We start from the raw sequence: 27,528 nt of genomic DNA on the forward strand, positions 1-27,528 counted from the left end.
GAAGAAGAAGAAAAAAAGAAACCCTGCCAGGGCACGTCTCAACTGTGACAGCCCCGCCCATTACTAGTCCTGTGGTTTTGCACCTGCCTCACCAACCCTGCCACTTTGAGCGCAAAGCCTCCAGGAGCTCCTTTACCTGCACTGCAGCGTTTACTGAGCCCTTACTACTGAATCCCCCTGCGCTGCGCGTGTGTGTGTGTGAGTGTGTACCGCTGAGGCATCATCATCATCCACCACCGCGGACAGGTATGCAACATGAGGGCTTTCTGAGCAGCAGCTGCAGCCCACCTCCAACTGATGAAGACGCAGCGGTGAAAAGGGGAGAAATCGGCGCAAGCGGCAGATGAGATCTGGTGAGAAATCCGCGCGGCCGCGTGTCCTTGCAACACGGGGACATGTGCTAAGTAACGGAGGAGGGGACGGAAACATGCAGTAAGTGACAGTGGCAACCAGGTAGCCTACTACGCAAGAGCGCTCCCTCTCCGGACCTCCTCGCTGAACTTTACCCGCTGAGCTTTGACGCGATGGCTGCTTCTGCTGCTGCTCTGGGGGAAGTTGGAGGCGTCTTGCACGGCATCGACGGCGTCGCGCCGGTCGGGTCCCATTTCTTTCTGACCCCGCTCGGGGACAGTCCGGCCTTTCTGGGGGAACACCTCATGCCCGGGGACAGGCTCTCCAGGAGCACCGCTACGGATTTAACGCACCTCAAAGGGATTCTCAGGAGGAGACAGTTATACTGCAGGACTGGATTTCATCTGGAAATACTTCCGGATGGCTCAGTGCAGGGGACGAGGAAGGACCACAGTCGTTTTGGTAAATTATTTTTAAGATATTACCTTATATTAAAAATGTATGTGAATATATAGCCTATAGGTTAAAGCATTTAGTTTATCAACAATTATAATAAAACTGATAGAATAATAAACACAGAAATATTCTAGTATAATTATGTGTATTTAAAGCATTAATTGTGGCTCCAAGCTGCTTCACAAAGTTGGATTGGGATTTTTCTGGAGCTTCTTTGATGCTATTCTTTCATCTTTGTCAAAATCTGAACAGAACAACCGTGTTATTCTTCTGCAGGTATTTTGGAATTCATAAGCCTTGCTGTTGGATTGATAAGCATTAAAGGGGTGGACAGTGGACTCTACCTGGGGATGAACGACAAAGGAGAGCTGTATGGCTCTGTAAGTAACATATCCACCCATTTATGTTCCCTAAATTCTTGTAATCTGAGTTTTTTTTTTTTTTTTTTCATGCTTTAAATTTGAAGAATTTCTATTCCTACATTATAAATGAATACTTCTCTTATGGCATATCCTTTGCTTCCAGGAAAAGCTCACAGCTGAATGTGTCTTCAGAGAGCAGTTTGAGGAGAACTGGTACAACACATACTCGTCCAACCTCTACAAACACGGGGACAAAGGGACGCGTTATTTTGTGGCATTAAATAAAGATGGGACGCCAAGAGACGGGACTAAATCCAGGCGGTACCAGAAATTCACTCACTTCTTGCCCAGACCCGTGGACCCTGATCGTGTGCCAGAGCTGTACAGGGATATCCTGGGACACAGCTGAGACCTGGAGGCCCGGTCCAGATCAGGAATAGCTGCTTAAAGCCCTGGCAGGCAGGGAGCAGAAAGAGAGAAGAGGGACGCAGGCGGGGAAGCGGCCGGTGCAGGCTGGTGGACAGCAGCCCGACCAGCAGGGATAAAGGCACCGGGGCCTCTTGTAGGAATGCACGGGCCATCTCTCAGCAGCCAGGAAGACAGGCTAGAATGTCTGCACGCTCGGCATGAGGGGGTCGTTTGTTTCGACCCTAAAGTACCTGCGCGGAATAGGAGACGAAAAGGAAACGGAGCTGAATGGTCCCGGGGCATCTGCTCCGTTTGTTGTGTGCCGGACAGAGATGTCAGCTGGCGTGGAGTCCGTGTGAACCTGTAATATCACCAGATGATGCTTTTATTTTGGTGCATTGTCAAAGAGCGGCGGTTTTGTCAAGAAGGACTTTGAAGGAAATCAGATTTTGTTTTCTTACCTGTGTCTAGACCTGTTTGAAAAGAGCAAAAAGTGTAAAAGTTTATTTATTCTTTTTAGATACATATATTTATGTTATATATTTATTTATTGGAGAATATATTTTTTACCGTTAGAATCACGCAATATAGAGAAACCACTAGAAAATGTATCGACTATATAGAGACTGAAACACTGTACTGTTATGTCCTTTATTCTGAAAAAAAAAAAGAAAAAGCTCAGACAATATGACCGAAAATATGTAAAACGATCCCCACGTCTGACATGTATTCTATCACAATGTGGCCACTGTGAATCATTTATCTTAAATCCTGACATTTGACACCAAACTACTGTTACATGTCTTCTCAACGGGACCTGAAGTCAACAGACTGACAACACAAACAATAAATCACTCACAATCTGATCAAAACTCCTTTTTTTTTTTTGCCAGCTAGTAAAATCAGAGATGCTGTGTTTCCAGAAATAATCAATGTTCTTTACCTTTTTACTTTTAATTTGAAAAACTTTACTGGTTGACTTTGCCTTTCAGAGTTTAAACATATAAACCCGCTTACGAGATCAGTGTTGTCTTTCTTTATGGACGCCATTATGTCGAGAGGTGGATTGTAGACCTGATGCACGCGTTAAAACTTCAAAGCCTCCCCCCTCCGCCGCCCCCGAATGCTGCGAACGTAGAAGCGCGATTGGGGCCAAATAAAGTCTGACCTTTAGTTCGAGCCTTGCAACTTTAGCGGCCGTATAAAACCGGAGGTCAGAGCGATAAAGATTAAGTAACCCCCGCTGCTGACAGTTTGAGGATTGTGGTCTTGTTGACGCGTCTTATTGAACAATGGCAGTCAAGGTGGCAGGTCTCATCCTCTCTTCCCCGGAAAGATTTATGTTAAAAATAATTCCTGTGAATGTTGCCTTTATTTATTACTCAGGAGAAGAAATAATCAAACTCTGCTATATTCCAACCGGGGGCTGAATTTGTGATTTATTTTTAACAAGCTGCTATCTCATATCTGTGCACAGTTTCCTCCACGGTTGGGAGCAGATCTGTGTTGAAGCATGAAAGCTCAGTCTGTGATCTGTGTTTGTAAGTGTGTGTGTGTGTGTGTGTGATGGTAAGGCAGTGGGGCTGCCTCGATACGGGGAATCAACCCTGCTGCCAACTCTCTCTCTCTATCCTGTCGACAGCGTGATACTGCGGGACTTTCCCACCTGCACACCTTGAGCATCAACACGTTCCTGCCGTCGATTAATGACAGCATCCCGGTGTGTGTGTGTGTCTTATAAACCCGCGCACGCGTGGACATCCCCTGTCCGTGGAGCAAAACGCACACGCGGGCCTATTGCAACACGAAAAGCCGCCACTGCTTGCCTTTCTTGAGCTTCTTAGAAAAGTCACCAGGCGGGGGGGAAAAAAACAGCGATGGACAGGGCGTGCTTCATTCCTGTCTTGTCCCATGTTTCCGAGCCAAAGAGCCTTAATAGTTTGTCCATGACTTTGACCTGCAGCTTTTTTTTTTTTCCCTGTAGCTCATGTTGTTGCACGGCCTCCAACAAGACTAAAGTTTCAGTGCAGGGCTTGTCGCCATTACCTGTGTAGCCATGAAAAGCAGACTTTGTGCGAATCTAAGAGCGTAACCCCTTCTGCCGTCCCCCCCTCCTTTTGACAATCCTTTTGACAATTTGAAGGTCATCTCTCTAAACACGCTGGAAATCCTGACTTGTGATACCTGATGCCCAGAAGTGCTCTTTGGCACTTGTTTAACCAATGTTTTTGGAGTCTACTTGGCCCTGGGACAGATTGCTTTTGTTCCACCTCTTCCTCCTCCTCCTCCTCCAGGTGGTCTGTGGCTCCTCGCTGAAAACACTTAAACCCCTCATCCGCACCCACTCTGGAGGGCCGTCTCACACGCTTAATGGACGCTACCTGACTTTCATCGCCTCCTCAGCAGCGGCCTTAAAGGGCTCTCGAGGAAACCAAATCAAGTGTGTGTGTGTGTGTGTGTGTGGATATGGCATGGGTCCACGGGCAGGTGTGGAAGTCAGTGATCTTCCCCGTCTATCTTCACAGTCCGGTCAGACAGTGCAGGTGTTCCCTCACCACTCAAGCTCTCACACTCTGATCTCAGCCCTGCTGTTTGTCAGCTGGGGATATGACTTAGCAGGAGGAGGAGGAGGAGGAGGAGGAGGAGGGTGGAAATATGGCTGGCTTTGTTGTCTGCCCCCAATTATCAGAGAGCATAATTTCTATATTTAGAAGGGCTGCGTTGGGGACGACAGGGGAGGTGCCGAGAAGCTCACCTGTTGCTTTAAAGCTGTGGCCACTTCTAAGAGTGTGTTTGCGCAGGGATGGTGTCTGCAGCTTTGTGTCATTTCAATCCCGCAACTATTGATTTCAGGCTCTTTGTTGTGTGTTTATTCCTTAGTAAATTGCCGTGCGCACAAATTATCAGCTGCATGCGTGTTTACGGGGATTACAGCGGCAGTGTAAGTATAGCGTTATCCACTTGATACTTTTGGGCTTTTATCTGAGACCAGAGAAAAAGGGCAGAGAGAGAGAGAGAGAGAGAGAGAGAGAGAGAGAGAGAGAGAGAGAGAGAGAGAGAGATGCACTGAAAGTTTTCCCAAATATAATCTATTCAACCTTCCACCATGCATCATTTGTGTTTTGTGGACTAAAAAAAAAAAAGGTCTTTCACACATCCCGCATTGGTACTCGGGATGAGCTCAATCATTTTTGGTGTCATAGCTAAGAGGATTTTGCGGTGTGCCGTTCGTAAGCGGCAATTAGGCCAGCATACCTGATTTACCGACACTCCACATCACAAGCTGTCAGCTCCAGTGGAAAATATGCTCCTCTGTTTGCATCTCCATGGAGACATTAGCTGAAAACAGGCATGTTTAGGTTGTTGTGAAGAAGAAGAAGAAGAAGAAGAAGAAGAAGAAGAAGAAGCCGGGGCACTGTCATTTCTGGGTTTTCTCTCCCGGTTAACAAGGCGTCCGTCAGTGACTGACAGTGTTTTGTTTAACTAAAGGGATGTGAACACACGTATACCTGGAGGAGGTTGAGCTGAAGAATCTGGTACAACAAACACAGCTGCACAAGTGTAGCATCTAACGCAGCGCATGTATAAATAGAGACAGGAGACACTTACATTCAGTCTAGTGAGACCGGATCTCAACTTGTGTCTCGTATAATGATAAATTCTATATTCTTTATACACACACCTAACCACAGTAGACCTGAATGTTAAATAACAGTACTAAACAAAACCATCAGGAGACAAGAATTAACAATCCTGCTAGTTCTCTTTGACCTCTGGGGCAAATTTGACCAGTTTTTGAATGTCTTCATATCACTTAATTTCATATAAATGTGGTCTACTCCCAATGAATTCTAAAGAAAATAAGTGAAATATATAGTTATTAGTTGAAAAATGTGTATTAGGTGATGCATCGTCAACGGGAAGACAATACCACGGTTAAAATGAGTTGCTGAATACGTGTCAAGGAAATACGTGTCCACTCTGACAGGACGGGTGAAATACATAGTAAAAAAGCTAAATGTGTCCATCAGTCATGTCCCCTCTGTCTCCAGCGTCTCCAACAACCCCACTCAGCGTCCAGAGGAGTCAAACCCAGACATCTGTTCTTATCTTATAGAGTCTCCAGGTGAGTAAATTACAATCAGCACTGCATCCACTATCAATAACAATGTGATACCCACATAATACATTGGCCTACTGTCCTTCGTTTTATACTTCCTATTCTTCTACTTTACTTACATTTAAAGACAATAGTGTGATTCTGAAGAAGAAGGAGAAAAATATAGTGACTTTACAGTTGAAGATGTTTCTTATATTAATCATCTTGTGAAATATCAACCTCCATCTGCTGATTATTGAGGCACAGCAAGAGATCACCTCCTAGCTGATAACTCTGTTTATCGGCGATTAGCAGGTAGAACGGAGAGGAGCAGTGAGAGTCAACCAGAGCAGAAGAGCGTAAGAGATATATTAAAGCAAAAACAATGAGCTGAAAGACAATGAAACGCTCCGTAGAGCTAAAAGGAAGAGGCAGCTGTTTTAACTATCGTTTAAATAAAATATTAGTTATTGCAGCTTTAATACATCTGCATTGGTGAGTATTTTTAAATGTTGACTGCAGGAACAGATCTTTCAAGGAGGAACTTCTTCCACCACCAATGACGCGGACAAAAAGAAAAAAGTTTTAGAAATGTGTCTCTAAAAAAAAAAGTTAAGTTAACCCACTTTGCCTCCTCTTCGTCTCTACCAGCCCCCCCTCCCCTTTTAACACCCCCCACACAGCCACTCACATCTGCTGACCAAACCGGGGCGAGAGTCCCTCCGGAGCAGCGGTGTCACCCCTTCCGCTGGCCCATGTGTCCACGTTAGGTCTTGACATTTGGACGCCGTAATTGCCCCCTGAAACGCATGAGGCATCAATTAGGTTCTCAGCAGCATGACAGGTTATCCCTACAGGACATAATCACCGAGCTGGACACACAACACGATCTCACAAATGTACTTTATAGTTCACTGGAAGGATTTTATGGTGTAAGACACGCCATAAAATCTGTCAGCGTCATTTATGAATAGTTTGCCATTCTCAATAAATTAAAAGAATACTCTTTAAAGTGATAGCCACGTGAGAATAATGTGTGTGGGATCCACGCTGGGGGAGTGGCAGTGGGTCTGAGGGCGCCGCTGCTCTAAATAACAGCATAGATCTCTTTGATTTCCCAACTCTGGTGCTGGCTGACAGTTTGCGCTCCCACAGGGCGTGGAGATCTTTAGGGTCAGAAAGAGAGGTCAATTGGTTCATTTCCATAGCTTCCACTTTTAACATTCTTGTAGACTTTGGAAGCAATTCAATCAGCAGTGAAAACACTGGCTGGAGGTTTGGAATTACCAGCAGCCGCTAACGATGCAGCACGCTCATAAACAAGATGGATGGGTCCCGTAGAGAGATGCAACAAAAACTATGAGCAGTCCCGAAAGATGTTTTAGAAATGCGCTGGATATTTTAGACGTAATTAATGACTCTTTACATTACACATCCTCCGTAATGATTTCACACCTGTACCTAATGTTTTGGCAAGTGAGTGTAGACACAGACTCTTATACACAGTCTAAGTTAGATTAAACAACTTTATAAAGATAGGGGAACAGCCAGCGCGTTAGCATGTTCACATGTTAATAATGGCAGTGTTAGCCTAATGCTAGCCTTGCATCATATGTTGGCTAAAAACAAACTGAGTTTAACTATTATAGCGTAAATCAGAGATACGAAAAAGAAAAAAGCTGTAGTCCTGAAAGTCTGATGCAAGAAAAACAAGCTTTCCTTCGCTCATCAACAGATTACCTCACAGTGTGAAGTCAGGATTTCACTTAAGTATGTTTGTCTTGACACATCATACCTGGTGTAATTGTCTACTTTGACCATAAGGGCAGCAAACGCAGAAGTAAAGAGTCCGGCTATGTGTCTGCTTAAAGAGTGCGATAGAGGGAGACTGTACTCTCGCTGCCTACCAGTGAAAGTGGAAATGTGCTTTGTTGCCCCTCAGTGAGGCGGAAAATTGCAAACCCATTTGTCATTGTGTGCCAAGATGCAGAGGTCAGTCGGTGGATTCCTTCATGACAAGCTTACGGAATCGAATGTTTTTCCACGGCCTCACCCTTTCACACCTGCACCTCCAGGTAAAATAACAAAACAAGGGGAGAAGGAGAGAAAAGAGGGCTTAGGGAGCGAGCGCCTTAAAGACAGGGGAGAGAAAAACGATACGCGGGAAGAATTTACCGTGAAACCCTGCACATCTATTGGCCATTTCAGCTCATTTGAACCCAATATACATTTAGCTCACAGTGGCAGATGAAATGCTGGGTGTTGGCCCACGTCCAAACCCCGGAGAATACCGCTAATTATTCCTGCGTGTGACCACAGGAGGGTCTTACAAGCTCAAAAAGATGTTGTTTGTTTTCCTCCCACTGGAGAAACAGCAAGTGTTTGATTTGAGATAACGACAGCGACACTTAACGAAACTGTTCCATTTCTTGATTGACTGCTTAATCCTGCAGAGAGGGCTCAGAGCTGCAGGATGCATGCAGAATATCAAAGGCTGATACCGGCCCTGCTTTTAAATCTAGCACTCATTTTGATAGTTTGAGTGTGTGTCTCAGTGTGTGCATGGGAATCAACAAAAAACACAAATCGTCTTAGCTGTTCTTAGCATCCTCATGAGCCATAAGTCTAAACTCATACCTGAAAGAAAGAGATGAGGTGATGTCAGTAGAGCTGGATATGGTGCAATGACTTATCTCTAGGGCGGGAAGTAAAGGTTATTTTAAGTTAAAATGGCCCCTCTCACATTACACTCCATATCATTGAATTATTAAGGTATTGACATTTAAGAAGTACTTTAGTACTTGGTCAGGGTGGAGCTAATGTTAACTGCTTCTCAATACTGTGAATGAATGATGCAGCATAATTTAGGAGGTGCTGACATGTTTTGTATATTTAAACTTAATTTGGAAAGTAACTATACCTGTTAGTGGAATAACATGGTGGAGTAGAAATATAGTCAGTACAGAGTAGATGCTTCCTGCCACTGGTCCAGACAGAGAGTTATCTAGCAAAGACGTGCAGTGACTGTCTTTTAAAGCATTTTAAACTTGCATGGATGCATCTTTTCATTAAGTTTGTCTTTCCACTAAATGGATGTTGCATGCTCCGTGTGAGAAGACGGTCAGAGGCTATGCCTGAAGTCACTCACCGTTTGCTAGGAATACTGTAATAGTGCACTAAACTTACTATCCAACGTTGTTCTGTGCACATCAATTAATTCATGGTAGTGTAGAGTGCACGTGCCATCAGCCATGGCACGTGCACTGCTTTCTGCTAACAATCCCAAAACTTCAACTTTACAGACTCCAACTGACAACAATGATACCAGTTAGCAGGCGTCTGAAATCTCCATTTACAGTATAGCTCACAATCGAGCGTCTGTTGTACAGGATGTAGAGAATGAGTGAACAAACGCGATTACAGATGCACTTAACATCCACACAGACCCTCAGCAAGGTCCCAGTTACGCACAAGGTGTGCTATGAATGAAATGCCAGCATGCTAATACGTAGCTCATATCGTGGACAAGCTGAGGCCAGTGTTTTAGCATGGTAGCATTTGCTAATGAGCGCTAAATACAAACTGCAAGTCAAGCTTTTGAAGGAGTCACTTCTGCAGGTATTTGTTCAAAGTAAAGTTTAAATTTTGACCTGAATGGGATATCTGACAAAATAGGCCCATCCTGCCATCACATGGGGCATGCATGGCAAAAAATTCCATATGAAAAAAATGGCTCAATAAAGGTTAATAAATAATACATACACATAGAGTAAAACAGTGCTGTTCTCGGTTCTGGAGCAGCGGTAGAGATCCATTAATGACATCAGCTGTTACGATATTCTGCTTCAGCCCACATGATGTCAACGGTTTACTTGCATACAAGGAGCTGGAGACGAATGTGGAGACGCATTGCTAATGCACGGTCTGAACACATGTACCTAAAGCTGGTCACTTGTGATCAGATAACCCAGAACAGTCCTTAGACCACCACTACTACTAATACTGCTAACAAATACTGCTCTTTTTATTATATGTTTTAAACCAGGACAGTTTAGTTCTGGATGAAGTTATCAGACTTCCCAAAGGCCTGAGACAAATGGGCTCCAAAGGGTGAGAAGAGTTTTGGGAGGTATCTCCATAATCTCACTTTAAACTGTGTAATCCCTTTTGCATTACGGCAAAGACGCAAAGAACCTGGAATCATTCATGATGAGTAATCCTTAAATTAAACAGACAAATTGTACTTTCCCTTTTAAATGTGTGTGTTTAGTAAGCGTGAATAGGTTTGCTTTACACGTAGAGTAAACAGAGCTTTGCCATACAGTACAATAATCTGTAGTTCTTACATTGTATAAATCACAGGGCTAAACATGAACAAGCCCCGGCGAGTCACGAGCGCCGCTAGAGTCCCGGTTGTTTTGGGGAACAGAAAAGGAGTCTGAGCCGACACAGAAAACCACTTCAGAGAGGAATCAATGTGAATCAATAGGCCTGTAATCTGATGCACTCCACACTCAGTCCCTAATCAGGTATGCATAGTGTATGTGTGTATAATAGAAACGCCAAGTGAAAGTGGCTTAAAACAACCGCTGTAATGATTGTAATTTCACTTTTTTTGAAAAAAGAAAACTGACTTCTCAGTGTGTGAGCTCACTGCTGCCGTGGCTGTGATCTTCTGGGAGTGTTAACTGCGCAACATGTTGTGGGGAACTTCAAACAGGCGTTGCAGCAGAGCTCAGATCCTCCTCCACAGTAATAACTTTGAGTGCTTCTGGAAGAAGGAAATCCCCTGGCCAGGAAAGACACATCACTCCACTACAGAGGCAACGAGACGGGTGGTTTAACACAGCCAACCCACAGGCTCCACCTTTAAATAACAACACACAAGACCAGTGGATGGTACTAAACCAATACATTAACAGAGTCAGTGTTAACACAAATTTAAACACCACTGATTATACAGATTGTATTTTTATTGAAAACAGTAGTAAAGCCTACATCTTTGCGGGGTGTTTATAGGATAAGATAGCACATATCTGGATCTGTAAGCGAGTATTTAAGCTAATTTCTAGAGCCTAAAATCATGATCTCAGAGAGTTTTACAATCTGTGCAGCATGCAACAATATCTTGGACTAAAACCTCACTTTAGATTAGTAGAAGGATAGAAATCAGCATGACCAGCATGACACAATATATTGACATGACTGAGTAAAACTGAACGAAAGATCATGACAAAACACATAAATCACATTATGACACGCATCTTTGGAAGCGCTCTTACAGGCCCGTATCAATCAAACTCCACGCCAGGATGCTGCTTACCGCCGACGATTTCTCCGGTTTATCGCAACCACAAAGCTCAATCAGTAGAGTCTGGAGCAGGCCGGCCTTTATTTTGCCAAAGCCTGCATTTCCCTCAGTATCAAAGGTAACATGAAAAACCAGAGCGAGAGGCTGCGGACAGTGATAAACCGCAACAAAACAAGGAGAATCAAAGACACTTACATCTCTTTGTAGAGTATTGTTAGGTCGTGGAGTGAAAAATAGTCACACGATGTAGTTGAAGTGAAGAAGCACTGCTGTTGTGAGATTTTATAACGATCTCGGAGCAAAAGGAAAGCGCACAATTTAGAACAATTTCAGTCAATAAGTCACCGTATGAAGCTCAGTGTGGTGGGTCCGAACGTCGCCATCTTGGCCTAACTCCTGGTTAATCCAAAAATGGCCATACAGGTGGAATAGGCAGCTTTGAGCTTTATATAATTTTTAATCCATCCCTGTGCAGTTGTCATGGATGAGGATATAAACTACAGAGTTAGCTATTTAGAAATACAGTTATTTAGAAGTAGTTTAACATAGGGGGAGTCTACAGACAGGGCGGCACATTGGAACGGTGGTTAGCACTGACGCCTCACAGCAAGAAGGTTCTCGGTTCGAATCCAGGCCAACTGGAGCCTTTCTGTGTGGAGTTTGCATGTTCTCCCTGTGTCTCTGTGTACTAAGAGAACCTACGCTCCGGAGACAACTGTTCCACTCCCACTGTCCAAAGACATGCTCGTTAGGTTAATTGTTGATTCTAAACTGTGAGTATGAATGGTTGTCTGTCTCTCTGTGTTAGTCCTGCGACAGACTGGCGACCTGTCCAGGGTGTAGCCCACCTCTCACCCAGTGATAGCTGGGATAGGCTCCAGCAGACCCCATGACCCTCCAGAGGACAAGCGGTTACAGAAGATGAATGAATGAATGAGTCTACAGAGAGTGACTCTCCTCTGAAGTCAGCCTCAAGTGGCCATTCAAGGAACTGCGTTTTTGGCACTATAGCAGCTTGTATCCTTTTTAGTCTTTTTTTAGCCGCTTATAAAAAAGAGTCAATCTCCTCTTATAAGGAAGATAATAAATAAGGTTGCGTCTACAGCTATGTCAACAGCTCACAATCAGCAGAAATTGGCATGGTGGAGCTTTGAGTCAAATGCTAACATCAACATACTGACGTACAATCATAATGGGCTGGTGGGATTGTCGTTGATTCTGCAGTAAATTAAAGTTTTAACCTGAAGTTGTGACAGACACAACAATTTGTTCTGAATCCAGTCAATGACGAGGGGAAAGCTGGGTCTGCCAACTGAGTAGGTGATAGGACTCAAATATTTACACATCACCAGTAGCGCCCCCTATAGACTGTATTGCACGAAACTTGGTGGGCTTGTAAGGAGTCATCCACAGATTATTATAGTCAAATTTCAAGAAGTTTACTGTGGTGGTTTGTGAGATATAGACATGTAGTAGTTATAGTACCCCCTACAGGCCGAATTTCACGAAAGTTGGCATGATTGTACGCAAGCATATTATAATGACGGTTGCTAAGTTTCATAAGGATTGGGTGAATACTTGAAAATTTATAGCCCTTAAAGTCATATGAAATGTTTCTGTCACCTGTAGCGCCCTCTGTAGACGTACTGTCACACAACTTGATGGGCATATACACAATATGTTACAGATTGTGTATGCCAAATTAAGTTAGCTATTGCAGTTTTTGAGATATTGAAATGTTGTTTTTGTAGCACCCCCTAAAGACCAAGGGTCACAAAAGTTGGTGACATACTGTAGTGTATCTTTACACTGATCTGTCACAGATCTGTTGTGTGAGGAACCTTTTACAGTTCAGTGGCTGCCATAACAAGAATACATAGATTAGCAGTTTGTTGGACACAGAGGGGTTTTGATGAGGCCTCTGGCCTCTCCCTCCTTTTCCTCCTGCTCGTGAGGCATGCATACCTCTCCACGTCCCAGTAACTAATCATCATACAGATCTGGCCAAGAATAGAGTAGCTGAACACACAGGAAATATCATATTCAAGCTTTCTAGAGCTTCACTTGTGCTTCTCGAGTTCATTTCCCATGCCTCCAAGATGATATGAGTATACGGCCTGCCTCAGTAGGCAGAAATTAGACTTCAAAGCTTTGAGGCATGGCAGAATAGTTAGAGGAGTTGTTCAAATGTTTCAGTGTCTGAGAGGGGAACCATTTATTTCCTGACCTTTCCCCATAATGTTTACTGTGCTCGCACTAGGTTGGTCCAGCTCACATTATTCTGTCTGGTTGGCTCCAGTCCTTCGCTAACAGGTGTGTTTTTATTGGATTCAGACTTATCAGTGAGGTGATCAGAAACCTGTTGCCAACTAGGCAGGTCAACCTCTGTGTGTTATGAAACCAGAGATATTACCTGGGAAAAGGAAAGAAGGAAAAAATGCTCTCGCATTCACAAGACAGAATTCAGAAGTAAATTATTCACATCAAATGACACAATTCCAGCCTCATACTAGGTTTAAATTAAGTGGAAATATTAACTTTACCTTTAAGAGGAACGAGCACGGTCTCTCAGACAGCTGACACCCACCTGCACGGAAGGATCAAAGCACTTCTCTGAGCACATTAGGAAAATACAGGGGACTCGTTTCAAGCGCTCAAAGTGCCACATAGATGCTTAGCCACACATTCCCCTTGTCAGAGGCAAACAAAGACAGTTCTCCGGGAGGAGAAAGGCATGCCGTTTCCCCAACATGCCTCACCTGTGGTGACCAATCACAGTGGCAGTTACAATCCCGAGCCCTGAAGGAAGATAGGTGAGGGTTTATGTTGTCATTGGTGGATGTTTTACAATCGGGCGTAATACATCTCACAGTTAATGTTTATTTTCACAGGGACCACCTCATTCCTTTGGTCTGACCCAGAAAGATGCCGTGTGTGTGATCATAACAACACTGATAGGATAGGAGCGCGTTTAAATGTCTGCACACCGGCAGACGTTACACATTCGTTCGGCTTCTGCTGTGTCAACAAGCAAGCCTGTCATTCTGTGAACTTGACACGTCGCGTTGATTTACAGCAGCACATGCAAATATTAAACTAAAATGCACGATGTGTTGGACAGTGGAGTCCCTGTTTTCCTTCTTTGTGCTAACATTTCTGTTTACAGCAGCAGAGAACAGTGAGTAGTGGCTGCACACAGGAGGCCAGATTGTGTTTCTTTATTTTACCAACCTTGGTCATGCTGGGTACACCTGAACAGAAAAATGTTGGCATTTGCCCAGAGCAGTGTTAGAAGCAGTATTCAGGTTGCTTTACTGAAATAACACTAGTCCATTATAGTAGTATAATATGTATAAATGTATAAAGTATAAATGAGCAAACCATAAAGATGCATTTGCCTATTTTTAACCGTTTGGTGGCACCACAACAAGCTGTAAACATACATGTTTTCACCTTACATTGCTACTATGGCTAATATGATAGCAACAGGTTAGTGTAACAGTGGAAACAGCGGCCTCTGTGGCCACATGTGGTAATTACACGATCGTGCTGTTCTGGCTGTGGAAGGCTACTGGAACGCAGCCAATGAACTGCTCAGTCAACAAACATAAAATCATCATCCAAATGCAATTTTACAGCAACAGGAACTGACTCTGACACGTGTTGTGGTATGCTAATTGTGTCACTTTCTGTTTCCAGAACACTGTGCCGTGCTGCTGTTTACATATATTTATCTCAGCTCGTCTTTCTCGGGCTTAAGACACAAATATTTCTATGCAGAAGCTGATTTTAAATTGTAACAGACACTTGCTCTGCTAAATCACCTGTTTTGCAGAGTTCCTTTCTAATTCTATGCTTAAAGAGCATTTCAGGTGTGCTAGCTGCATAAACAGAAAAAGCTTCTGTTTATCCCTCTATGTCTTCCTCTCTGTCTCTCTCTCTCACTCTGGCTCAGTGTATCATTGGTATTTGTTATAAAAATGCTGCGATTTAGCAGTATTTGAGGCAAAGCTTACTTACCTGGAAGACGCAGCCTTGCACCATGGAAAACGGTTCATTATCGGCTGCAGCTGGTTATGCCCCAGTTGCCGGTGATGCTCTGTAGTTGATACAAAGGTGATCTGAGGTTTTCACACAGTTATTGTTGGATGATCTTTTTTAACTCTGTTGCAACCATGCAGAGACTTAGATCCCCACCTTATTCCAGCAGAGGAAACAAGGTGAAAAGAATTGTCTATAAAGAAACCATTTCAAAACCTTATTTAATACCACAGAGGTAAGTGGGGAAAATACTTTCTCAGTGGAAAGGGTTGCATGTTAAAAAAAATAACATTAAACAGACGTCTCAGTCTGAAATGGAGCCACCATTGTTTTCAACAGATAAAGTAAGATTACTTTGAAGATGTGCTGTTTGAAGGGTGAAAATGAAGAGTGTAAATCTGCCGGCTGCTGTCCTGGCACTACAGCTAAGGAGCTTACTGCAACTCGCAAATCACAGCCGGCCTGGCGCTGGAACTCAGAGCCCCCTGAAATCAGCTGTAATCTGACAGAGCATCAGATCAATAATGAAGCATTACTGCCAGCCTCAAGCTTTCAGCTGTTCAGAGACCATGTGCATGTAGATGGTTATAATAGATATGACAGAAAAGCTAATGGGATGATTGTGCAGATGCGAACTGCAGATGTTTGCACAGCCTTCCATGTTCAAGTCTTCATATTTCGGCCTTTGAAAAGCAGCAAAAGTATTGTCTGCTCACCCTGCTGTGATGTTGTGGGACAAAAAAAAAGAGGAGAAGAAAAAAGCTGATGACAGGGTACTTTCATGTTACTTATCATGATGCCCTATCAGCGCAATCTAGATGGGCTAGACAAAGTACCACCAGGTCCCGTAGCTCCGAGCAGAGGTTCATCTGTTTCATCATATCTCCCTGCCCTTACTCCTCAAGGGAGATGAGAGGTTGGTGGTCCACGCATTTAGACCATAGTAAAAAAAAAGAGGAGGGAGCTTGAATGGCAGATAAGTCTCATCTTATTCAAGGGGAGGCATCTGTGTTTTATGTTGGACTTATAAATACGGAGCTGGATGAAAAGAGAGAAAGAAAAGCTCTGATAAACTCCACACACATCGTCTCACGCAACACTTCACGGGAGGAGATAGCGTGCTCATCTCTTAAAAGTCCCTAGAGCTTTGAGAGGGTGCAGGACGGAGACAACAAGAGGAACACGTCACCACCAAAAATAAACACTGGTAGACACAAACTAATGCTTAGTCGACCTATCAGGCCATCTCTGATTGTGACGCGGAACAAAACGCAGCAGCTTTCATCTCAGAAAAGCGCTGATTCCCTCGCAAGCACACTGTGTCGCCTCTCTCAACCCTGCAGCGTGTACTGTGATGATGTTCCCAGATGTCACTAGATGTGTATCACACACAGTCAGGGAGATATTAAAACGTGGGCATGCCCACCTTGAGTTAAGAACTGTTTTGGGGTGAAGTACAGGGATCAAATCCTAATCAGTCAACTTGAAAGTAAATCCAAACTTCCAAATCCAAACAGTAATTAAAGGACTTGTGTGTATTGTTTAGTGGCCCCTGGTGGCGAGGTTGCAGATTGCAGCCAACTCAGCCCTGCCTAACCAAGCTTATAGGAGAATGTATGGTGTTTTATATTTCAGCGTAAAAACAGTAGAGCCAGAGTTCGCTTGATCTGTTGTGGGCTACTGTAGAAAAATGGTGGTGCAACATGGCAAACTTTGTGGAAGAGGGTCTGCTCCCTACCTAGATATGAAGGGGTCAGTCTAAGCTAACAAACACACAACCATTTCGAGTAACAGGTGTTTATACACTGATGAAGACAACTCCAACTGTTTTGGATGTTTGCATGCTGAAAACCAAGGATCAAATAAAAGCCTTATCTGATAGTGACCCCAGATCAAACATTGCTACTCCGCCATCCTCAGAGACATGTCGCTAGCTTGGCACTTTCATTGTGCTCACACACAAATGCACACAAAAGCACTCCTAGCTTGGCTACAAGCTAGCGACATGCTTTGTGGCGCTAGTGCTGCCAGATTGAGCCGAGAGTTTTTCATCTCATCTGATCAAGTTGTTCAAAAAAGGCCAAGAGACGCACAAAACTGTCCAGAATATAAGTGCGATATATTGTTTAGTACTTTAACACCCAGATTGGTTACACTCGTGTAGCCTATCATAGAAAAAATGCAGCAGCATAGCTGGAAATTATCCAGCGACAAATGATAGCAGCCAATCACCCCAACTACTCACATCTAGCTACTATAAGGCCATTTACTGACATCACATAGCTTCTCTAGTCTGTAGAAAGAGGCACAAAAGGCTAGTGTTGCCAGATTGCCACACAAATGCACTCCGCTTTAAAAAGTAGTGCCTAAATTTTTCTGAACACGCCCAAATTTATTTTGACTTGCAAAATAAAATTCAGATTGGGCATTGGGCCTCATGTTTAGACTAGGCCAAAAAATAAGATATTTATCTGGTGAAATATGAGGTTCAGATGCAGCTACTAGGTTAAATGCTTCACCTTCTATGCAGAACTCGCGTGAGAAGATTGTATTGGGAACATACTGAACGTCACCGCTCTCTGGTCACTCACTGATCAGTGGGAATCTGCTAAACCCCCGCAGTGCTGCTAATAATGACTAGCAGCACAGGTAACCGTGCAGGTATTTGGCAGTCAAGGCATGTAATTTCCTCTTTTCCGTTGCTCCGGTGCTTGTTCCTGCATGGAGCTGCAGCGGGAAACCCCAGATCCCCAAGACAGAGCACACTCTGCTCACCTGCAACAGTGCTGCCAGGTGTCAACTTGTGAAACTGCAATAAAAATGCATATTTTCCACGCTGGTAATACATGAGTAAGTATGTCTATAAATGGCTTGGGTGCTGATTGGTTTGTTCATTCTTAGTTTAGACACCAGTTTTTTTTATTTATAGATTTGTCCTGGGGTGGTAAATTTGGAACATTGTGCAATAAGGTACTTGTCATCTCTTATCACAGCCTCTTTCATGCGCTGTTTGCTGTTAAATATAGTACAGCTCATGTAAATTGAGCCATACACATTTGAAAATTAGACTATTTTAGACCTTTCTCCGTTGTTCAAAAGCACGGCTTCAGACGCCGCAGTCTCCAGCAGCAGAGGTGGAATTCTTACATCGTAGAGATAAGGACAGACTGCTCTATTTGTCAGTGCATAGGGGCCCCTTAAGGGCCCGGAGAATCTGATGTCCACACACTCTTTCTCCTGCTCTCTGACATTTTCTCAGCAGTATGAGGTTACACACGATGAAAAAGTCATCATCAGGCCTGCTGAGCGAACACAACGACCTCTTTTTGTTTTTGAGGGGGGGACATCGAGACACAATGTCAAACGTTCCCCAACAGTTTCCTGCAAAACCCAAGTAATCTCTAAATGAGAACGGACAGGAGCGAGTATTTTTAGATGACCTGTGTATCAGTGGCTATTTTTATCAGCAGCTTCTGTTTGGTACCCTGCTGACCTGTGACCCTACTGAATTTTAGAAAGGGGCAAAGAGCACAACGTGAAGCGAAGTGCATCCCTTGGATTACAAGCGTTGCAGGGTGAGAGTTTGTAGCCTGCGGTGGCTGCAGGCTAGTAGGGTCACAGCCCACCCATGGGGGAGGGAAGACGGGGTCACGAAGGCGAAAGAGGATGCATGTTCCCAGACAAGTAGAGAGCTCAAACACAAAACACAGGAAGACACAGGCAGACAGGCAGGAACACTTTGATTCTTAATGCTTTCATGCAAAACCCCAAGTTTAAAAACTGGCTTCACTGGTTTAAAAGTTTGAGCTACATGCGATAAGTGCAGCAGTGTGACGGGGCCAGTTTCATGCGAGGCCGCACTGACAATTAACTCCTCTTTGAATATCTCTAAGCAGCGCGGGAAAGATTACAATTTGGACGGCGCAGGCAAAGAGAGTGACAATACGCTCTCTGGCACACTTGATTGCAGCGGGGTCCCTCAGGAAGAAAAGGTTATAGGATCTCTGAAAAGACGGTCATTGTTCATCATCTCCAGCAAAATGACTTTGTAAAATTGAGAGGAAGAAAGAAAGGCAAGCCACTGGACCAATGTGATAGCAGTCCCCTGAAAGTGGAGAGCACTGATGCATGAGTGAAAAGCGCCTTATGTCAAATATAATTGCCCTGACCTGAAAAACAAGCGAGCAATGTCTGATTTGATTCCCTCCTGTTTGGATCAAGTTACTTCTTGTCTGCTTTAAGCACGTTAGACGTGACAATGAAGCTGCCAGATAGATGTTGGGATGTTCGGCTTTTGTCCGTAAGAGAGCTGAAGATAATTAATGAACTGTCATTTCTTTTTCTTTTCTTAATAGTTTAAGAAGTTTTTAAAGAAGGTTAAGTCAAACACTTGACAACGTGCCTTTAACTGATAAAGAATTGTTCTGACATTTTTGGGAAATATATTTTTTCACTTTCTTGCAGTGAGTTAAGATAAAAATAAAAAAAAAACTACAGCCAGCAGCTTGTTAACACAGCTTAGTGTAAAGACAGCTAGCACTAATGTGTATCAGTAACACAATGTGGTTATCAGTGATTATGGGCTGAAATTTTCCCAATTAATTACTTCTGCTGCACTAGTAGAGGAGTGTTCCTATGGAGACCCTTCATACTGTTTGTCGCTTTTGTGTTAACTCTTGCCTGTGTTTTCATACGTAAGGGACAGTGTGTGGGAGTGATATACATTTCCTCATTTAACTCTTGGTAAGTCATTGAATTGATTACCTAAATGTTGAGTTTAGGAAAACATATTAAAAAATATCTATCCACAAACTCACCTAGACCAGACCAGGCACCCCCACCCCATAGCAATGACACTCCTTGATGGCAGCAGCCATCCCCAGCAGGATGCAGCCTGACACAGGCACACACACAAAAACAGTTTACGAACAACTAAATAAAACAAAACATGAAGAACAGCACAAGGTGTTGACCTGGCCTCCAAATTCACTAGATCCCAAACTGATCAAGTATCTGTGGGATGATCCACAGAGGCCCCTCCCCTCGACCCATAGGACCCAAGTCTATTGTCTGATGAGTCACAACTGTTTGGGAGGCACAAGGTAGACCTACACAATATTAGGAAAGTGGTCATAATGTTATGCCTGATCGGTGTGTAGTTGATTGAAAGGGGTCTGTTAACATATACTCAATAAACTCAATAAAAATGAGAAGTTTGTAATAATGTTGGTTTTACTGCAGGGTAGTCTAAATCTAATTATCTTTTACTTTAATACATCTTATTTAACGGATTAAATGAGAATCATTATTTCGATCAGGGACTTGATCAGTTTTCCTTTTCCTCTGATTCTGTGTCACTGAGAATTACTCAATAAGATCTGTGATACCTGGTGCTCGATTGAACTTCAAGTATGATGCATACATCGTTTAAAGCTGTTGTTCGTGTAAAATTGCCACAAATTACAGAAAAACTAATCCATTCTTTTAAAATTCCAGCCTCCATAATTGCAAAAGCATGCTGTTGAATCATGGTGGAGGAGGCGTGCCGTGCCTCCATCCTGCCTTTGGTCTGCTGTCCTGAGTTGTTGGCTCTGTGCTGAGATGTCTTCAGTGGCCCTTCTCCTGGCTTTTCTTTTGCCCGTTGCTGCCGGCCTGGAAGCACGTCCAGCTGTCCCATCATTCTGTCAGCGCCGCTGTCTCCCTCAGCCCCAGATTAAAAACGCCAAAGGGGCCGCCAGGAAAAGTGGCTCGCCCTCGTCTCTCAGGACTTATGTCAAAAATGTTTCAGTCCTCAGGTAATTTGCTACAGTCTGGGATCCTTTCACTATTTACTTCAAAGAAGCCTGCAAAAAGAGGGAAAGAGAGAGAAATGAAAGGGAGGAAAAATGATATTTAGTTGTGGGTAGTGACAGATCTACATTCTTGAGTATTGACATGCGATCTGAGTGAGGAGTCCTCCTCCTCCTCCTCCTCCTCCTCCAGGGATGCTGACTGAGTCTGCAGCAGTCCTTATTTATCTGACTGATAAAAAGCAGCGGACTCTCTACCAAATTAGAGCCTAGTCAAACAAATTGACTCAACTCCAAAAGAATTCACAGTCACTCCTACGCAAACAGAGAGCACAGCAGACAGCTAGAGTCAAGGCTGGAAATTCACCCGCAGGTAAAAAACAAAAAAAAAAAGTTCTTCATCTGCTTTTTCAAATTTGACAAATTTTAAGACACGAGGGACAATGTGCGTCATGTTTGGCTTCAGGATTAATGTGCACAAAGCTACTGTCAATCTGGAAGTCGGTTAAAGTGTCTGAATCAGCCTCCAAAAAGTGCACCAGCGCTCTGTATTTAAATGCTGGCCTGTTCTGCCCTCTGTGTAAGATAATCCTCTACTGTTGGACTCAAACACAAGCCAGTTAACACAGATGGAATGAGGAACAGGAACTGGAAAATGTCTGTTCAATTGCATCTCGACTTTGCCGAATGCAAAGTGATTTTTGACTCATTAACCATTAAATTAATCCAAAAAAAACAAAGCTGTGCAGAGCTTTGATAATGAAACTAGACGTGCATTCCTTGTTCGCTTCAATCTAGACACAACTTTGTGCAGACATTTGCACAAAACACAGATTTCGGATCAAAGACACAAGGTTTAGGACAAAATTAAGTTTCATGAGACTTTTGACTGAACTAAGAAAATATGACAGTGATAGCCTGGGTGCACTCTGGGTGGTGATCATCTTAAGCACAACTAAAAACAGAAAAGCATGTAAACCTGTTCACGATGACATGCCAAGAATTGGTGAACCAGATTAAATTAATGGCACATGTCACACTCAGCTCTGAAAAACTTGAACCGTAGATTTCCTGTTTTCTGGACGTCTCTTTCAGGGACAGTCGTGATAAGCACCTGTGCACCAGAGCCGCCGAGCTACGTGCCAGCAAATTGTTCACGCCGTATAGAGTATATACTTTCAAGGTGTGCAAGTGTGCACATGTGTGATGAAAGTGCTCGACACCGGTCCCGTCTCAGCGTCTGGATTTTCAAAATGGAAGGAATTCACAGATTCCCAGCAGGCCGTGACAAACCCGTCACATCTCCACGGCACAACATCTCTCTCCCGAACCAGGAATGCACGCTGGCAAACTGTGATTAAAGAGGGTAACAGGATCAGCTCTAATCAGCTTGTCCTGAGAAAATGCCAGAGAGTTTTCAGCCATTGTCAGGCCACTCCAAGAGGTGATTTCTTTCCCCATTAATTATGTGCCGTGCCGCAGAAATCGTCCTCTGCGGCGTGAACGACCTTCTCTGCTTTCATGCGTCTGTGCAGAGGGATCAAAACACGCAGACAGACAGTGTGGAGAGTCAATCTGCCTGTGATGGACCTGCCCTCTCATTTCTCTGACAAAGAACAATGGCCACCTCATAACTAATGGCACGGGAGAGACTTTCTTCAGTGGCAACGAAAAAAAAGAAAAAACTAACGATTATCCAAAGACATGTTCCATCATGTGATAAATTCTGCTTTCCCAAGCCAAATCCCGTGGAGCCTCCCCTGCTGAAAATATTCAGAGCTTGGAACAGAGATTTAATCAGCAGATAAAGAGAGATCTGGGCACTGAGAGACAAAAGGAGGGAAGAAGGATGATCGTGCATGCTGGGCTTATCGCTGATGGAATAGCTCAATGACATCCCCTATTTAGCCCAAATGACAGCCCTCTTTTATTATGCTCATTAAGAGGTCAGGGAGGAAAAGAGATCAAGTATAAGGCCATGCAACTGTATGCTGTGTCAATGCTGCCCTCTGCTGGTCATACATTAAACATACGTCAACGTTAAGCTAATGTGTCCAGGTCAGTTGTTTTTGGTCACATTGTGCACGTCAGGCATAATCCTAGAGTATAATCCTGGATTGAAAACTGCAATTCAGAATTGCATTCATGCTCAAGATGGATAAAGGTTGTAGAAGTTCACTGACATGGTGGGTACATATATCATCATCTAAACTACAGGTCACTAACATCAAAGACCACGGAAAGGCGTCTAATCTATCATTTTATGTATGTTATATTATGTACAAATCCTTTCACGTCAAACTGCATTTTCTATTTATAACGCAGCTTCAAATATTCCATCTTATTGGTTCAAGGAGTAAACATATGATCAGCTCATCAGTGTTAGGAGTCACACATCTCATTCCTAAACCGTTTTTGTGTGTGTGCCTGTGTCAGGCTGCATCCTGCTGGGGATGGCTGCTGCCATCAAGAAGTGTCATAGCTATGGGGTGGGGGCGCCTGGTCTGGTCTGGTCAGGTCTAGGTGGGTGCTACATGTCTGAGTAACATCCACGTGAATGAATACCGGGTCCAAAAGTTTCCTAGAAGAACGTTGTATTGCCAGAAGATGGTCAATGTTATTTACTTCACATGTAAAGTGGTTTTAATGTTGTGGCTGATCAGTGTGTGTTGAACCTAAGGCTCAACTAAGCACTGAAGGTCTCTGTTTTTCTACATTATAGCACAACAGTCACATTAATCGGTTAACGATGACTGCATTTCATTATTTTACACTGACTGCTCACGTGTAGCCGTAGATAAATGTGCACGCAGAAACTATATGAGATTCGAAGTCATGATTTATTAGAGAAAAAATTAAATATAGACAATTATAATAATATATACACTGTACATTCTCAGCATGAATAGTTTTACGTCCTCTCCACAGTTGCAGTCAGTTCCCACTAGGTGGCTCTGCCATCAGTTCATCAGTCCCCTGCTCCTCATCAAAACCAAGGCCTCCACATGGCCGGGGAAGAGTTTGGTGCTGACCCCTCCCTGTGTACAAGGTCTGGGGGTGGTCTCAGCGTGGTGGGGGGAGGAGGAGGGGCGTGGAGGCTGGGTGGGAAACTGAAGAAGGAGGTGTTGGAAGATGGAGGTGACAGGCTGGGGGGGAAGGTGAAGTGACAGGCAAATGACGGGAAAGGAGGAGAGGCGGCGTACGTGGAGAAAGAAGGAGAGAACCAGGGCGAGGAAGGAGGGGACAGATAGTCGTGGCACGGCGTGGAGCAAGAGAGCGGCTGGAAGGGGGAATGAGACGGGAAGAGCAGCCTGGGAGACTCCTCTTTGCTCTCCGGCGTGCACGTGGCGTCCACAGAGGCTATGTCAGGCGTCGTTTTCTGGTTGAAGTCTGGGTGCGAATGCCGGCTCTCTGTGTGATGTTTCAGTCCTTCTATCAGGCTTGTTCTCTGCGCAGGTGTTATCTTGTGCATGTAGCTGCTCAGCTGGGCCACGCACTGCTGAAAGCCGGCGGTCTCAATACTCAAGAGAGGAGGAGCACTGGAGTCTGAGTGGCCGAGCGTCATCAATGGAGTCCTCATTCGACTAATACTAGAGTCTGCAATGAGTAAAAAAAAAAAGACACAAAGGTGAAGCATGAAACAGAAATGAAACATGCAGCAGAAACCATTAAAGTAATCAAAGTAGCTGTGAATGTTCTCTGACTGACCTTTGTTGAGTTTCCTCCCATCTGTCCACTGTTTGAGGTATTCCACGGCCAAGTCCAGAATCTCTGCTTTCTCTATTTTGGGATTCTGAAGTCGCTGTTGGGGACCGCAGTCAAGAAGAGGGAGACAAATACATTACATCACTGTGGTCCTGATTTTTTTTAATTTAATTTAGTTTTTGTTTATTTTTGCAGCAGCAGCAGTGTCAACATGTGATCAGCCTGAGGTGACTCACTGGATCAGACGTGGAGTTCAGCAGCAAGCCTCTGAGTTCAGCCAGACTCTGATTTATTCGATCTCTCCTCTTCTTCTCCACAACTGGCTTCAGGATCTAGTCAGTCAGGATGAGAAAGCTTATTTATTTATTTTTGCAATTAATGTAATGTACATGTGCAATATAAATATATAAATGTATTAATATCAAAGCAGGTAGTGTCCTAAACTAATGCTTTGGGATTGTCACATAGTTTGGTTGTCAGGTAAAAAAAAAAAAAAAAAAAGGCCTGCAAATAAAAATCCAACTTTGTAATAAGCCATCAACTTTGCTACAGATATTAAAAACTTAATAAATAAATAATACATGCAATAACTTATTTAGCTGCTCTTTTTTAGAAGGTAAAATTATCCTCTGTGAAAATCTGCCTGCTTTTGAAGAGCTAAAGAAATGTCCTTGAATTTGCATCCCAACAGTTAAATGATTGCAAAGCATAATAACTAATTAATGATTAAAACCTGTAAATCTCTAAAGGCTGTGACTATTTAGAAAGTATTTCTGCATCAATACAGTGAATAGAAATACATATATACACATAGTTCTTACCCTTTTTCTAGTCCTGCCATCCTCCGGAGTTTGGTTTTGTAGTTTCCTCGTCATGTCGCAGAGTCTGGTCCTAACGTCCTGACGCAAGTTTTAAAAGCCTTGCGCGGCCTTGCGGGTGCTTTTAAGTGGAGCTCGTGTCTCCTCTCATTGGCTGGCAGGTGTGAGTGACGACACCGATTTCAAATTACACTCATCGGCCACTTTATTAGGTACACCAGCGAGAAAATAATAATGCATTCTAATATAACAGTGCGGCACTAAATAATGAGCTCAGATTCTGTTGAAACATCGTCAGTAAATGTGGATGATCATTGTGGGGGATGTAGTTTGATGTAGGAGCTGTTAAACTGGATCGAATTAAACACTAAAGTGCATCTGAAACATATGTGTCAGTACAACACAATACAGCGAAAATGAAACCACAGCTGAATCAACAGATGTCTAGTTATTTTAAACAAAAGCTGAGCACTATAACCTCCATGAAGATGAGATTTAGTGCAGGATTGTTATCTGTTGCCGATAGTTTGCATTTTTATCAAAAATTAACTAAAAATGTTGTTAACAATGGCACATCAAAGGGCTCAAGGAGAAATCAATTGGAACTGTTCTGAGTTAACTTCAAGATAACTCTGCTTAAAACCTTATACATGCATTGGCGAAAAATCTACATATTAAGACCGTATAGCATCAGTCACAGAGCGCATCACTGATTTGATTAGTAAATGTTAACAGTGAAGCTGCTGAAGTGAGGCTGTGGGAAAGATCTTTTCTGCTCGTGGGAACAGAAATGAAGTGACAAAGTCAGCAGCTATTATGACTTTTTATGACGTGTGAGACATCAGCACTTTGCATTAAGTGACAAAAAAAAAAAAAAAAAAAGACCAAATGAGAGGTCAACCGAAATGACAAACCTTGAATGCAAATGCAAAATACTCAGTTATGCACATATAAATAAAAATATATAGGCATACACTGTTAGATCAAAATGGATCTAGACTAAATGGTGCAATAGATTGATTGCATCTGCAGAGAGTGCACAGTAGCAGAGGCGTTTGCGGCAAAGGGGAGAAGATCACGTACGTGTGCTGATGTGATGTAAGTGTGAGGATGATGTTTACACCAGAGTGTTAAGTGTGCGCTGCTCCGTGGCCTCGGGTCGGCTTCATACCTGATGTTTGGACTTCACACAAGCTCTCTTTTAAAACCCCAAACCAGATGTCGACTCCACCACACGTTCCCAGCTCTTTCAGGTCTTTTTTTTTTTTTTTTTTTAACTCGGTGTGGCTGACACACACGAGGGGTTGGGATATTAGAAGTGAACGGTCCATTTCTCTGCAGACAAAGGACACGTTTTAAACCAATTAGTTTCCAGCGCAGGTTCGGGAGGGGACATTATAAGGCTTATTTATGGGGCGGGTCCACGTGGCTTAAATCCTATACACGTTCATACACAGACACACACACACACACACACACACACACACACTATCCTTGTGAGGACCTTCCTTTGATATAACACCATCTCCTCAGTCCCCCGTCTCAACCCTAACCCTGACCTAAATCATCCTCAAACCAAGTTTTAAGAGGTTTCAACCATGAAAGGACAAAATACAGAAAGAAAGAAAGAAAGAACGAAAAAGATAATGGGGCTTCCAGACTTGGGAGATATTTTATTTTCCATAACTAATTAAATATAACTTGTGTTTCCTTGCAGTGCTCTGTCCACACCACTATACTTCATAAAATGCATCTTAAAGTGAGTTTCCTTCCCGACTGCCATGGCAACCATCAGTGAACTCTGATCCTCCACTAATCGCCCTCTCTTTGATTTTAAACGGAAGTATCAGCGCTTCTGAAAAGCCACTTAATCTCTGCGGGATCCCCGTGATCCGATCATCCCCGTGTTATCTCCACTCTTTAGCCTATTACGAGGATCAGGGGGGGACCATAAATGCAGTGCGCAGAAAGCCACCTCTCCCCAAAAAACTTACGGCCCGCTTAACTCTATAACTTCTCCTGAATCACCATCAAAATGATATGAAATGACAACATCTGACATAGAGAACACATGTGAACACTGAACACCAAGCTGTGCCTGTACAGAGAGTGTCCAGTCTTGAGGAGGTTGCACCGCCACCCACACCAAAGATAAACACAAACTCATTCACACAGTTTGAAGTGTGAA

The 27,528-nt window shown here is 43.5% G+C and overlaps 2 protein-coding genes across 2 annotated transcripts; one reads left to right on the forward strand and one right to left on the reverse strand.

Annotated features, from left to right (window-relative positions):
* The first annotated feature begins 181 nt into the window (after positions 1–181).
* On the forward strand, positions 182–2,010 carry fgf20b (fibroblast growth factor 20b). Its single transcript, XM_084549443.1, has 3 exons — positions 182–813; positions 1,084–1,187; positions 1,333–2,010. The coding sequence occupies exons 1-3, from the start codon at positions 525–527 to the stop codon at positions 1,576–1,578; spliced, it is 639 nt and encodes a 212-aa protein (XP_084405569.1). The 5' UTR covers positions 182–524; the 3' UTR covers positions 1,579–2,010.
* Positions 2,011–23,803: 21,793 nt separating this feature from the next.
* Positions 23,804–25,397, reverse strand: her11 (hairy-related 11; the record flags this gene model as incomplete). Its single annotated transcript, XM_084549456.1, has 4 exons — positions 23,804–24,414; positions 24,526–24,619; positions 24,759–24,854; positions 25,344–25,397. The coding sequence occupies 4 exons, from the start codon at positions 25,395–25,397 to the stop codon at positions 23,804–23,806; spliced, it is 855 nt and encodes a 284-aa protein (XP_084405582.1).
* Positions 25,398–27,528: the final 2,131 nt, after the last annotated feature.

This window comes from Chelon labrosus (assembly GCF_963514085.1).
Source record: "Chelon labrosus genome assembly, chromosome: 8".
NCBI classification, from domain to species: Eukaryota; Metazoa; Chordata; class Actinopteri; order Mugiliformes; family Mugilidae; genus Chelon; species Chelon labrosus.

What these genes read in the sequence shown, in the direction of transcription:
- fgf20b (XM_084549443.1), top strand. Translation starts at nt 525, where the DNA reads ATGGCTGCTTCTGCTGCTGCTCTGGGGGAAGTTGGAGGCGTCTTGCAC. An exon ending in GAAGGACCACAGTCGTTTTG is followed by an intron (nt 814 to 1,083) that starts GTAAATTATTTT and finishes ATTCTTCTGCAG; the next exon opens with GTATTTTGGAATTCATAAGC. An exon ending in AAGGAGAGCTGTATGGCTCT is followed by an intron (nt 1,188 to 1,332) that starts GTAAGTAACATA and finishes CTTTGCTTCCAG; the next exon opens with GAAAAGCTCACAGCTGAATG.